At 28.6% G+C, this 15,691-nt stretch overlaps 1 protein-coding gene across 1 annotated transcript; it reads right to left on the reverse strand.

The window, feature by feature from the left end:
* Positions 1–560: 560 nt before the first annotated feature.
* Positions 561–12,365, reverse strand: LOC131849582 (endoglucanase-like). Its single transcript, XM_059199682.1, has 7 exons — positions 12,264–12,365; positions 8,569–8,739; positions 5,071–5,240; positions 4,040–4,253; positions 2,365–2,794; positions 1,983–2,086; positions 561–724 (listed from the first exon to the last, which is right to left on the reverse strand). The coding sequence occupies exons 1-7, from the start codon at positions 12,322–12,324 to the stop codon at positions 612–614; spliced, it is 1,263 nt and encodes a 420-aa protein (XP_059055665.1). The 5' UTR covers positions 12,325–12,365; the 3' UTR covers positions 561–611.
* Positions 12,366–15,691: the final 3,326 nt, after the last annotated feature.

Consider the following 15,691-nt stretch of genomic DNA (forward strand, 5'->3'; position numbering starts at 1 on the left):
ATTTTGTAACAATTAAAAATACTACCTAACATTTGGAACTACATTAAATATATTTGGTACAATTTTTCTTTAAATAAACATTTGAACTTAACATATTAATCGGACCGCTTTTTTAAATATGCTCAGCATAGTCCTGTACGATACTTATAAGTAGATGTAAGATACGAAGAACTGAGGGCAATTCCATTTGCAAATTACTTTTACTTTTCAGTCTACTGTCTGATATCAATTAACTTTGGGTAAGCCTTTATTCGTTTCTAGATGTACATAAAATATAGATGACTGAATTTCTTTGCTAAGTCAAACGTACAACTTTATTGTTATATTAAAATAATTTTTGAAAATAGTCAACCTTTTTTCCTAATTCTAAATTATAAAATTGTGTTTCTTAATTCTTTCGCGAAATTATGAAGTGGACTTTCTTATATTGTATTTAAAACTACAGAATGTAAATTCTTCTAAAGTATCTAAGCTCCAAAAAGGGCAATTTCAGTGTTAATAGGCATTCAATATGTATTTACAATATTGAACGTTTAATTCTGTATAGAAGAGATGCATGTTCATAAATAAAAAACAATTTTGATACAGCCCATCTAGAAAAAAAGTATATTTCAAGTAAAATATAAAAGCAAAGCCATAAGAGAAACTATAGATAAGTTTATTGGTTGCCAGAATAGTGTTCCTTTGTTCCACGTGTCATGATGAACGGCAGCTTGGTTCTCACCTGGTAAAGAAATATTAAGATTAAATGCAATATTACAGTCAAATACCAGATAATACTGGCTTCCAAGTACAGGCATGAATTCACTCTTATTTATATATTATACGATTGTTACGAGGCAAAAACTTATATTACAGTGTTAATATTTTATGTAAAAAATGGCTTAAGATGATTTTTACAGAATATTAATTATTTTAAATATGTAAGTTTAACATGTAGGCTAAAGAAAATGTCTCTTAGAGAGATGATAATTCGTATTAAAAAAATACGTACAATATTATTAATCAAATAATAAATGGACATACGAATATTGTTGTCTGTAAGAGATTGCTTTAGGTTATAAGGCCTCTTTTTGTTTATTCAGTTCTTTTATTCTTCCGTGCGCACATTATCATTTGATGTTTCAATATTTATTATTATGATTTGATGATCATTAATAGATAGCAAAGTACAAATGTTCGCATGTATGAAGTCACATCCATCAATACTTTAACTGTATATTTAAATACGGAGAAAACTACACTTCAATTTAAAAAAAAACATGTTGCTTGGCTTCAGAACTGAATAAGTTTCAGTGGACACTTAAATTCTCACGCTCGTTACGCTCAATTTAGCTGTAGTAACAACATGCAAGCAGTGATACATATAGTACATCTTCTAAACATTGGAATAGTTATTCAAACTCAAGGATACAATTATGTTCCCTATCGTCTTAAATTAAATTCGACGTAAGAGTGTTTATTACCCAGCAAAGTAGAATGTGCTAATTAGGCCAATGACTTTGATAAGTTTAGCACCGCCAAGAGAGGTAGCATTAGGGAAGTAAATGGGGAGAAAAAAAATGTTTGATAAACCAAACGTTGGATACATTTGGTTAATCAAAAATTTTTTTTTGGATGGAGATGACTAATAAACTCCTTACATGATCATAATAAATATAGGTCGTTATAACCATAATACTGCTTAATTCGTTGCTTCATTTTTGCTTTCCTTCCATTTTTAGGTCAAGAATATATCTGATTGTGAAATTCGAATTGTGAAATTGCGTATTTCCCAGTAGGCTAAAGTAGTCTCCATTCTGGCGTCCTCTCGAAAATTATTATTTGAACACTTCTGCCCGATTCCCCAACTCGATGAAGCGTAAAACCATTTCAAGCACACAAAAATGGCACTATTTTTATTTATATTGCTATGAAAATATATGTGTACACTATGGTCCAATGTTATACTATAATTAAAAACAATGTTATTTTAAACTTACCGATCAGAACATGTACGTTGACTATTACTTGTGAGTGGTTTTGTAAAAGACATATGTATGTTCCACTATCATTTTGTGAAGCAGACGCCACACTTATTGTAGCACTAAAAAAAAGTAACAATATATACTTCTATGACAACTTGCAACTACACAATAATTTGTATGTACTATGTTAAGCGTTTTTATATTTAACTACATAAAGATGTGATGTTTACTCGTCTCTTATTGTACTTGTTTAATAAGTATATTGTATTTTCGACTTTTATAAATTCTTTATAGTTATGAAGAAATGATTTTTTTATTAGTTGAATTTAAAAAAAGTGTATAATTATTTTTATTCATAATTATATATAATATATAAAGTAATCTATGTTCTTATTACCTCATATTGCGCCATGTAACATTATCGGAGAAGTTTTTTCCTTGTTTTTTCCAATATATACCATAAATATTATTCTCAACTGGCGGAGTTGTGGGTTTCACAGTCATGACTACAGCAGTGGTTATCTCTGGTGCTTTAGTTGTAGTAGTACTTATACTAACTGTTGAAGTAACTGTCGTTGTTTCGACGCTCCAACTTTTATTCATTACTAGATCTATTCTATTAAAAACTGTACTCAATTTTGTTGTTAATTCTGTAGTAGTGGTTGTAGGGGTAGTGCTAGGAGCTTGCGTTGTAGTAGGAGCTTTAGTTGGTAAAGACGTAACGTAATCTTCTGATATGATACAAGTTAGTTTTATTGAACTTCCAGCTTTGTAAAATCTATCTTTCACCTCATGAGACTGATCATTATTAATGGTCAATACAGGAGCTGAAACAATGCGATGTTTTCAAAGATAACTTTTTAAATAATGTAATTTATTTTCGGTGTAAAAAGGGTATAATAAAAAGGGACAATACAACAGTCCTAAATCCAACAACAATACGGCACGAATATCTTCCTCCAACACTTGTCCGCATTATGGCGGGTCACCAAGTGCTTTTTCACGCCACGCTTGAACTACCTAAGGTTAAAAAGAAGGAAAACATGTAACCGTAAAAGCTATATTTTCGTTTTTTCACGTATATCTGTATAGGGATATAGGGATGCACATTGCAAAATTAAAATGTGTTTGTTTATGGCTTTGGGTACATAAGGTACAGTTGCTTGCCTACCATTATGGATCTTTTAATATGAGAAGACATACAAAGTATGTAATTATTTCTAAAATCAAAAATAAACATGGAAAGAATCCATATTTCCTATATAACAACGTCGTAAAAATATTTTGTAAGACACACCTCCACTATTTATTTATTTAATAATAATACGTAATTAACTGGGTAATATTAAATTATATGAAGTTGCAAAGAAAACTTATGAATTACGTAATTTAAAATTTCGGTCGGTATATCATGGATATCGGGTAAAAGCCCCTGTGAACAAAACGTAAAAAATTTTCATCACGAAAAATAATATTAAACGAGTAGCATTGTCCTCTGAGAGCTTTAGATTTATCTGATACGCGATGTGAGGACGCGGAAAAATAAAATATGACATTACTACCTACGCTACAAAATTATAAAAGATAACAATCTTTTATACATGATGACCTTTTTGGACAACGTATAAATGTATTGAAAGTGATTTGTTAATGTTTTTATACACTATAAATAAAGTAAGATTACAATCTAATGTCAAATATTGTTTTTTAAAGAATGTATGTTACATTTTAATAAGGACTAGAATTTTTACAAATTTAGTATTTTTAAAAATTAAGTTTATTCAATATAAATAATAGTCTAAAAATGTATAAAATAATAATAGTTTTAATTTGAATCCTATTAATTTAATATATATGCCTATTTAAATACCTCTTTATAATAATATATCTTCGAGTTTAAATGTTCGGGGGTATAAGCTCTTTGAGCTGGTTTTGAAAATCCTTTTAGTATTGAAAGTTAGTTTATATAACATAACGCTACTTATATCTACTGCTAATAGGTAGAGCTGCAATGACAAATGACGCAGAAGAAGTTGCGCGCATCAACTAGTGTTTAATATTACAATACTTACGTAATACAGTTAAATTTACAAATATTGTCCTGGGAGGATGGGTTGCTATTTGGCACATGTATTTCCCAGCATCAGAATGCTTAACTGGATTCATACTGAGCCTCCAGTTGTTTGGATATTGAAACTTGACAGCTATTCGATTATCGCCAGTATACGGCGATGGACCAACTGTCAGTAGCTGCGCTGAATCTGTTGAATTCCGCATCCACGTTACCTGCGGACGGTAGTTTAAGTTACTTATGTTTCATATATTCAAGTAAAGGTAATACATACAATTAGAAACATACATACATTTCGGTATATGACATACTATCAAAGATTATACTAAATTAAAATGTGCTGCTTTTCATTTTATAGAAATTTGAGTATGATAAATAGTAGAAAGTCTACGTATGTATTATACGTATTCAAACAACAATTGCAATATTAAGCGATTTGAGTTTGCTCCGAAAATACAGCAAACATGTACCAGCCTCTATGTGCCGAGTATGTATATAATTCGATAAGCTATAGGGCTTAAAGTCATACGGAAAAGTTCCCTATTCTTCGGTAATGAAACGAAAATTTTAAGAATTTTATATTAAACCTAGTAATCTATTATATAATATTCAATTTGTCACTTTTTTGATTATTTTTCTAAGAATTTAAAAATAGTCATTACAAAATTTAACTAAACTAAGAATTTTATTTAATTAAACTATCAAATACTGTAAGTAATTAAAAGTCTAATCATGATTCTACTTTATTAAACAAAAATTAATGTGACTGCAAGGAGTCATTTAACAACATTGTTCTGATATTTTTAGATATTTAAATTAATGAAAGTATCTAATTAAATTCTTTTTATAATATTATTTGCCTAATTAATTCCTCATTACCGAAATGTCATGTAACGTAAATAGGCATGGTTATAAATAAATTTACCAAAAAAATGTTATAAAATATTTTTGGTTAATTAATTTAACAAAATCAATTTAATTACTTATGATTAATAGTAATTAAAAACAAATTTAACAAATAATTATGCTTACAGTTTTGTCTTTTAGCATAACGACTCTACAGTTCAGCAACGCTTCAGAGCCGACATGGGCTGCAACTTGCGAGTACTTCTCATCTTCAAAATATGGCCCCCAATGGTGTTCATGATGGTGATCATGATAAGTTTGGTATGGTACATAGTGTCGAGACTCTTCTACCTTTCCTAAAGTAGAAACAGAAAAGATTTATTTTAGTAATTTTAATTATATGAAATAGTTTCAAAAGTTATTTATTTTATTTATTTAGGAAGATTAACGGTGTAATTTTACATGTTACTTGTCATATCAAATTGTCCTATGCCAATTAATAATCTTCGCCAATAGTATTACCAGATTAAATTTTTCATTATCCAATTTTAACATATCGAAATAATCACGTGACAGTGTTTCAGTTGTAGTTATAGAGTACAAGTAAATAGACCAACATACCCACAAGTAGCGATGTATCTACAGTTAGACACCACTTTTGGTTTTCGTAAAGTGTTATGTATGTGATACTTATTATAGTATCCGTTATTGTTAATAATATTATTGTACAATAAATAATATAATAGTTTAATTAACATTGTATTACAGCTAGATTACAGGGTAATATATCATATGACGAGACACAGTGTGATGTTTTAAAAGCAGAGAAAATAATAGTAAGATATACTCCAGTTTCTTATCTCTTTAGTTACCTTTTACGACATTCTCGGAATGAGATAAGATGGCCAATTCCAAGTAGACCACACAGTAATCTGTATAAAGACATTTTGATATATCGGTTTGTTTCCAAAGTTCCTATTTAATGTAATGTAAATTAATACCGGATTTCCTACGGTATGCTCACCAATTTATCTAATAAACCTCAGTTTGTAAAATAATTATGCAAAACGATATTCTCCTTGCGAGAATAGTTAACTGTTATCTGTTTTAACTTCATGAATAAATTGTTTTATTGCTATGTATATTCAGGAATTATGACGGATATTAATAAAATTATCGTCTACCTAGTTGGGATTAACTTTTAATGGTTCTAAGTTTTGTCGAAATGATCATGATGAAGTTGTTATTTCTTTAATTAAAATGAATAATGTATTACGTTTGATTATTTAAATGAAGATTAATTACTGGATCCGTAAGTTTATAGATTAAATAGTAGATTTTAAAATAGAGTTGCAGAAAATTAAGATTTTAGAACAGAAGTATCAAATGTACATTAATTTTCAATATTACCTATTATTATTATTTATATTCCTATTTATTATACTTAAAAATGATTTAAGCAACATTATAAACAACATAAAATAATAATAATTTGTTAATTAAATATTTATTTAATAGTTTAGTCTAGTACCTACAATTCCACTTTATTGTGTAGTTTAAGAAAATAACGGAGTTCGCGATTAGTTTCTACACTATCTAAATAATATACTAATTATTATTTAGGCTTTGTTGTCATGAGCCCTTTATCGTACATTTCAATGAGTCCCCTATATTACGGTAAGAGCTTAACTAAAACGTTTCTTTTACTTTTGTAGCAAGAATTTAAACAGAAACCGACCAGACCCGAGAGACTAATTAATTCTCTTTCAAACGTGGACTATGTTTGATTTGTCCCACTGCGTTTAAAAGTAATTTAAACAGTCAATTTTTATTTATATTTGTAATACATATAATAAAAATAAAATTTAACCAATTTAGAAAATCTGACTCTCTCATAAATGATACATACTTTATCAGCGATGCAATTTGGATTATATTTAATATTAAAAATATAATATTATGAACCTAATTATATAATAATTGCATCTATATGAAGATAGAGCGCTATAGTAGATAACTATAATGACTAAAATTAGTATACATACCTATACATTATGTGTTTACCTAGTACCGAGTACCTGTAAGTAGTTTAGTTATGAGAAAATTAAATTTTGATTTGATTTTTACCATGAGGACTCTTCTTTGTTATTCTAATTACATGGAAGAATTAGATAAAGTTAAATAAGAAAGTTAACAGAATAAAACCTAGTATATAAGTGTCATTACTCTGTATTCTAAAATACATTTTATACACGTAGCTATGATAATATATGTTATAATATATAACGTACTAAAACCAATACGTAATATTAAAACGTAAGTAACAGGTCAGTGAGCACCGCTCCACTCAGTAACGTGAAACCACACTTTCTTGAAGATCAATACTATAAAGATTTATGGGTCGACCTTATGTGGAGCCATTTCATTGAAAACACGAGGCCACTTTTTTATAAGATACTCCGAAATACACTACCATGAAATATAATCCGGCCCTTTCAAAGGACAGTGATTACTTTTTTTGAAAATGAAACAATTTCCAATATTCGTAAAAATCGTTTTTAAAGTCTAGTTTTATAAAGTAAATAAGATGGATTTAATTAAATATACTTCTATACATATTCCTAATTGAATATGTAAGAAGTATATATAGAAAAGTATATAGAAATAGACTTAAATATATATATATATATACATGTCTATTTCTATATATACTTCTTATATCTTATTTCAGAACGAATAACTGTATCTGTAATAGAATAGGGAATTAGACCTAACTGTCTAGTTAGTTAAAGTTAGGAGAGAAACGTTCAATAATTTTTATTATAATTTGCTTTTCTTTACGTAGACACCTACTACGAAATTAAATATAAAAATAACAAGGAAAGGGACTAAATTGAGGAAATTCTCGTTTTCGGAGCCGCGTCGGTTTTAACATAATAATTTAGTAAGTTTAGTATCAATATAATATAACTATCTGTACTACCTAGATTAGTATGGACTAAATTGATGAGAATGTCTATGTAATAGTCCGCCTTTTGTACCATATTTTACTGATCAACAAATTAAATAAATGTTTATTTTTTGCATGTTGGATAAAATGTTAGCACAATTTCTTCATTTATTTATTCAATTTTTAAAGTTTTAAATTTTATTTATAGCTTATTAGCATGATAACAGTTTACCTAATCGTCCTGATTTCTTTATAGAAATGGATGATAATGGAGCTATGCACCAGCTTGTGCTAATAGTATACGCTAACTTGGCACCAGTTAAAGATGATATATGAGGATGGGCATGAAGACAGCTCAGTCACTCATGGCACATTGCTATGGAGACAATGATCCTCATAACTTGGGAGAAAGAGCTTGTTAATAATAATCTCATTGCTAGCAATGTACCATATAAAATCGACCTTCACGCTGTTCCCCTTAAGATCATCATGGTTAATTTCAGCTTAATGGGATAATTGACCTGATCTTATGCTCATATTATCTTCTTTCACTAGTACCCATTAGCGTATACTATTAGCGTAAGCAAAACTACCGTATCATTATTATCCATTAAAAAAATCTCATTATTAATAATTTACTTTTCCCCGTTTAGTATTATGGCTTAAAGAAAATCTTGGTCCTTCGGACAAAATGACAGGCAGAGAGTAGTCTGATAAAATTATATATAACCTACCTTGTAACAAATTGTCATTTCGGTCCGTCGCTCCCTCTCGTTTGATGTTCTCTCGTAATTGCTTACTAATGTTTCTAAATATCTCCCTGGATAGTGCCAGGCTATCTTTCTCATCGCTCCGACGTCTTCTGGCGCCATTTGCTCGGTAATCTTCTGGGAATCGTAGCGGTTCTGCATAGATTATAAAGATTTATTTTATAATCCGTAAAAATGTTTGGATTAAATTTATTAAAAAAAATATAATGATGGGTAATAAGTAGGATTTCAATTTTATTACTTTTTGTTTAACAGAGATGGTAACTCATGTGGTTTGTTTTTACAAAAAATATAATTTTAAAAATTAGATTCATTTAATAAAATTGCTTAAAAAATGTGTCGAATGTTTTGTGTGTCAATAAAAAAATAGTTTATCAGAAAGGGTATTTTTAATATAAAATAAGTTTTTTAAACTAATAAGGTACAAAAGACGGTTTTATATCTGAAACAAATTCTTGAAAGTAATAATACACAAGTATAAAATACCTTTTTATACTATCCTCTCCTATTTTCATTTTTTGTTATTTCGATAAAAAGATTGTTACTGTCATATTCTATGCTAACCATAAAAAAAACAAGTTATAAATAAAATCAGTATAGGTAGTTTATCTAAAAAGATATTTTTGGGTGCTCGTATGACTGAGCCTGAAAAATGACGAAAGCCGTCGTCGTCTGTCAAGGCTGATCCCAAAACGCGATGTGAATTGTAATACTTTTAGTCTTATAAAAACAGGTTTAACATTACTGTATACGAGTAATGAGTAGTTTTATATCATATAATTTCTTATTGTCCATAATTGAGGGTAACAGAATTTACTTCTATCTTTTGACACTGCAATACAGTGGGCTTACTAAAACTTGTATTTAAAAAAAGAATAGAAATAGATAAAGTATTATTGCATGCTGTACATATGTATAGAATACTTATCATTCATTATGGTTGAACGGAAACACAATATTGAACTGAATTTCAGTATATAATTCGTAACCTATCCTAATTAGAGTTATATTCAGAATTTAAGTACGAATTTCATTATGATTTGTAAATAGCAAATTTTAATATTCAAATGTGGACCTAAAAATCACTTAAGCTATCAATTGTCATTGTTATTCGTATTTTAATAGAATTAAATGTAAATATAGAATTAATAAGCACAAAAGATAAGTTAGTTAAGTTATAAATAAGATTTTATATACATATATCAACTAATAAAAAAAATCGCAGCTTAAGTTTGACGCTAGATAATAAAAACGCTTTTGAATAAAAAACAAGTAAAAAAAACTGATCATAGAATTGATTAACTCTACAATTTATAAGTTACAAGTAATTGTTATTTCGCAGACAGTAATTACGCCCATTATATTCCAATATACATAAAGCTACTACATAAATATTTCAAAATACATTACAATTTATTCTGTCATATTATTTAAAAACTTGTGGTCTACTTCACTCGCGATACCCCAATAAATATCGTTAATTTTGCTGTTAATTTAATGGTGGAAAGTTCACAAATAATTTCTGTTCCAATACACGGTTTCGGATGCCAAGTTTTATCAGGCGTTATGAAATGGCTTACATGAATTTATTTGATCGGAAAACGGAAAATATATACTAGTAGTATTTCCAGATATATTTCGTTTTAAAAGTAAAAAATATAGTTCAATTTCCAAGAATTTTTATATGACAAGGAAGTTAATGTTTTCCCTAGCCTTTTATATAAAAGTTAGTATGTCAGAAATGCTATAAAAAGTATTCTCTATATATAACACACTGCGTACCACTGTACTACCAATCTATTTGAGTTTATGTAACTGTACGTAACCCGTAAGTCATGTGTCTTACTGGTAGGTACAATTAGTTGTCATTATCCTTAGTTTGATGAACACGACATAATTTTGATAGACTCTATCGATACCAATTTATTTGGTAACACTGACAATGCCTATAAGAAACTGTATTTACTCTAACTTCTCCAGAAAAACTAACAATATGTCAGAACTAGTAAGAAACTCAATCAAGAGAAATAAAGAGCGTAGGCACCCAAGCAACCAAGTTTTATTTGCTTGAATAGCCGTAGGTATGTAACATTAAGGATTTTCTTATTAACTCTCCCAGCTCCGAAAGTAAAACGAACATATTATAAGCCTGAAAAGGATTTTTTTCTAAAGCAAATAAATGAACTGAACATATTCATTTACAAATGAGGTAAAATAATAATTCAAAGATAATTAAAATATTAATACGTACAATTTTATTTTTTATTATTTTTAGACTTGTTTATTAGTTATAATTGATTTTTATAAATACCAATTAAAATTATAAAAAAAGTTTATAATGATCTCTGGCCATAATGAACTGGTAGTAATAAAATTTGGTATATACAGAGTATTTTGAATGAAAAAGAAAATAAATTAGGTACTTTTTATCCCAATTAAGTATGGTCACCGGATGAATGTGATAGCTTATTAAGAAAGCTTATTAAGATTACCATTTTGTCAGTGTGACAAAATGAAAGTATAGTGGTCATTATATATATCAGCAGTACATCAAATATGAACATACTTGTTTTGTTTAGGTTCTCACTTTGAACCCTAAAACAGTGTATAATAGTTTAATATCAATATTATATTACTGTGATTTAATTGCTTATTATTTAGTTAATCATAGATTCGTGTAACTCAGACATGGCAGGTTGTCAACACAAATCAACAGAGAAATATGCATTAACCTGACAACATTTATAATTTAGATTAATTACAGTTTGGTGTTTCGCGTTGCTTCGCTTTGCTCCTTAATCTAAGGTGTTTCGTAAGATGTGAAATAGATTAAATAAGTAAGTATCTCTGACCTAACTCTGGCATTCATATTATGAGTAAGTACACTTATATTTTGTTTATAACTGACTTAAATACTATTATTAATACGCTATCTTTGCGCGATATTTGTGTTAATAATAATAATAATAATTCACACAACGCCATCTAACCCAAGTTAAGCTAGCTAAAATTTGTGTTATAGTTACTAGAAACTGATACAAATATACATACATACAACACATAGAAACCACCCAGACCGATAGGAACAATCATACTTATGAATACAAATGTTTGTACATAGTAGGCGGTGTGTGCTAAACCTAGACTACAGACCGATACATTTGTATATACAAATAATCATTTATCATTGACATCAAAATGTATATATAGCACAAATTCGTTATGTATATATTTTATTTCACATAGCTTAATGTTTACAATTCGAAATGTCACTTCTATAATTCTTGTTTTATCTTTAATTTTCAAAATTACAAACCTACTTAAGGGTATTATCATTAATTAGGTAGACTGTTGCTTTGTTTGTCATTTAAAAAATCACACTGGTTGTCATTCTAGACTATAATTTTATCTACCCAAAGAGTATATATTAAATTATCATCTGTACAAGCTGGATCTGTGCGTTATATTCATCAAATTTAAATTTATATAGAATTTCAGATGGATATTAGACTTTTAACGGGTATTTAGCATAATATCATCCCATTTGAAAGTTGCATGATGAATATAGTGGACATGGAATCATCCACTATTTTGAAGCAGATATAAAAATAATATTGAATTATTGTAATTTGCGTAATTCATATAATTCATATAATTACCAGATGCAGTGTGTAGGCAGCATAACGCTAGACAGACGAAGTAGAGGCCGTCCCACTGCATATTAGAGTGCACATCACAAGTGCCGACGCATCACGCTCGCCCCTCACCTGCCGATAAAGAATTCATAACATTATTAACTTACTTGAACTTCCATTTACGAGTAGATGACTATTTTAACATCTAAGTTCACCACTCAGGTAATACAATTAACACAGGGTAAATATTATTATAATTTATTATTTTGGTATCTAAACAGATAATAAAATGAAGTACATGTTCTTTTAGAAATATCAGAGTATATACATATATATTATGGATAAAGTAATAGTAATAACAACTATAATATACTAAAACTATCATAACTTACAAATCAATTAAACTACTAGAGCATATTTTTTTTAATTTAGACCGTTTCTCTTGAGTTCATTGCAGCCTTGTATCACTAATCCGACTGTTTACATATTAGGTCGTGAAAGCAAAACTGTCCCACATAAAAACTTTAATTGATATATCACATATACATATATTATTTACTTTATCTCTAGTGGTAGAGCAGTAGTCTACATCTACAACATCAGTATGTTATACCTATATTTCATTGACTATAGTCATTATAATGTCAGTTCAATTACAGCCGTAAAAATATCTAAGATACATTTATTAGGCGACTAAGAAGAATTTATTTGATTATATAATATTTCTATGAAACAATATTTATCGATTTCACGTAAAGAATGCCAAGCTAAAAGGTACATTTAACTCGTATCTCAAGGACTTGTAATTGGTTTGTACATGGTTGAATAAGACATGCCTTCCGGAAAATTGAAGTTTCGACCCTGCGGCTCAATAGTTTCGAATGCTCTCTATAATTAACCTACGCAATTTTCAGTTTGTACGCCTACGGTCTGGAACGGCCGAGAGAAAATTAATTACGTACTTGATTCCATTATAGTAAAATCAACAATAGTGGATATTTGCGGTGTCTATTGTTAGTTTACTTCGATTAACTGAAATGTTGTCAAAGTCTTTTCGCTAAATTTATACTACACGCGCCACAAGATATTTACTGGTAAATATTTATTTGTCTTTCCTTTATCTTTTTTTGCATAAAGATATACGTTTTCCCTAAAATGCAAATACATTTTAGGGAAAACGTATATCTTTAAATTTATTCGTGTTAAAACCTATTTAACTATATTAATAATTATCATAGTTTTCCAAGACCATTAACTCTGGACGCAATCTAAATTATATCATAATCGAATGTGTATTTAGGGTTTGAATCTTCTAGTATCTATGTGTATAATATGCAAATGTTCATTAATATTGGAAATATATGTTTGATTGCGTCTTTATTATCACTAGATACTTTATTGGCTATATTAATCGTTTATTAAAAAGTATTATTAAAAGAAATTTGACAAATATATAACCTGACATAGACAGAAGTCTATATTTAAATTTTGAAATACGACTCTCTTTAAGGAAATATACTCTTATGTATAAACTTGTTTTGCAATAAATATAAGGACCAAGAAGTAAATTATCTACCAAAAACTAAAATAATCGGATAAACATAACATGTGCTATGTTTATCAGATCATCATCATCATCATCATTTGATAATTGTTTAGACTTAATGTAACGTGTGTGAATTTGCTTCTAGTCAATATATGGTAAATATTTTTTTATATCTGCATTTTGCTTATAATGTTAATTTAAAGATTTGATGATCAAAAGAAATTGCTGGTCACATACTAACTCAGACGATAGCGAAATGCACAAACAGAAATAATGAAGGCTAAAAAAACCTAAAGGACGTAACTAATCTCAGAATATAAATAAAACGGTAATATATATATAGAATATGTTTCGTATTCACTAAAGAACCAGGTTTATACAGCACAGTAGTAGTTGAAATATTTTAGTCAGTATTTCCCTTATAATCCCTTAAGATAAGTAAAAGAACGAAATAAATAGACAGGAAAATAAGGAATTTCGTATATTTTCCCTTCTCAGACCAATAATGAGCTACTTTATTGATGTGTAATAACTGAGTTACCGAAAAGCAAACAAAAAAGTGTATTTCGTATTTTCTTATATATATCAATATTATAGCTAATCTCCAAGTAGTAAGTTCCAAACCTCTTCAACAATATAATGAGAGTTTAGTGAAGCTTCTTATGCATCAATTTATTACAAGTATTCGTAATTTATGTAGACGTAAAATTTAAAAGAGATTAAATTATTTTTACAATATAAAACCACTTCATTAATTCTATCAATAAAATTGGTGTACAAATACGAGTATCGTATTGTTCAATTTGTGGTCGTTCAATCAAGTTTGTTATAATAACAAAACATTGCTGTTTTTGTTGGAATTGTATATTAATTTAATGTAAGTTATTTATATTGTATGTTCAAAAATAATTATTTTATAATGTAATAGTCAAAAGAGTCTTAGAAACAACTAAGCTATCATAGTAAATAAATAATACTGGAAAATGACTGCAAAAAATACAGTCATAAGTAATGTCTTTTGCTCATAATAACCATTTCTTTTTCTTAGACTGTCTTTATACAATGAATGGAAAATCAGCGGATAAAAAATCAAAGCTTTATGGTCGCATTGCACAAACAAAAGAGTCTTTCATGCTTAAAATCCCTATTTTGAACTTCAACTTCTTTTATAGTAAGAAACCGGTAAAGTGTGTATCGGAGTCGCACATAGGGTGTTCCAACAATGTAATGTAAATTAGGATTTTATTTTCAAAACGACTTTCAACAAACAAACATACATACAAACAAATATACTTGTATACAAGTTCTACGCACAAGAAAAAGACGAAGTGATTTTAATATGTATAATGAATCTCTGTCACTTGATTACCCTTGATAGTAGAACTTATACAGTTTTCTTCTGATAATGTACACCTGTATTTATTTATTCTTTATTGAACAAAAAACTTTTGTACAACAGGCGAGCTTCATAGCTATATCACATTATATGCAATTCTATTATCCACGTGTCCGTGTTTTTTTTAAGGGATAATAATGGAATGGTTCTCTTGCTTTCGCCAACGGTATACCATTGTAGGATGATAAGATAAGTATGAGGTCAGATCATTTATCGTTTCCCTTCGTGGAAAATGGGATCTGTTTGGGATGGTATGCTGACCGTCATCCTGGAACCGCGTGGAGGTCGACCTGACATGATACATTGCTAGCAATGGGATTATTAATCCACATTACTAATAATCCGCCCACGTGTTACATGTATCTAAATGTATCTATTCACATTTTATAACATATAATGATTAAAATTGCTCAAATAATACCTTAGGATTTCGGTTTTTTTTTATTTAAGGTCTATATATAAATAATATAAAAAAAAGTTAGTGGAATATGTAATTAAATTTAGTTCAAT

The sequence above is a fragment of the Achroia grisella genome, unplaced genomic scaffold, assembly GCF_030625045.1.
Source record: "Achroia grisella isolate CSIRO2021 unplaced genomic scaffold, CSIRO_AGI_Agris_v1 utg1111, whole genome shotgun sequence".
Classification (NCBI taxonomy): domain Eukaryota; kingdom Metazoa; phylum Arthropoda; class Insecta; order Lepidoptera; family Pyralidae; genus Achroia; species Achroia grisella.

Excerpts from the sequence above, each read along its gene's own strand:
- LOC131849582 (XM_059199682.1), bottom strand. The coding sequence starts at position 12,324 with ATGCAGTGGGACGGCCTCTACTTCGTCTGTCTAGCGTTATGCTGCCTA. Across the intron at positions 4,254-5,070 it reads TTATGCTAAAAGACAAAACT|GTAACGTGGATGCGGAATTC; the intron begins GTAAGCATAATT and ends TACCGTCCGCAG. Across the intron at positions 725-1,982 it reads CAACGTACATGTTCTGATCG|GTGAGAACCAAGCTGCCGTT; the intron begins GTAAGTTTAAAA and ends TTTCTTTACCAG.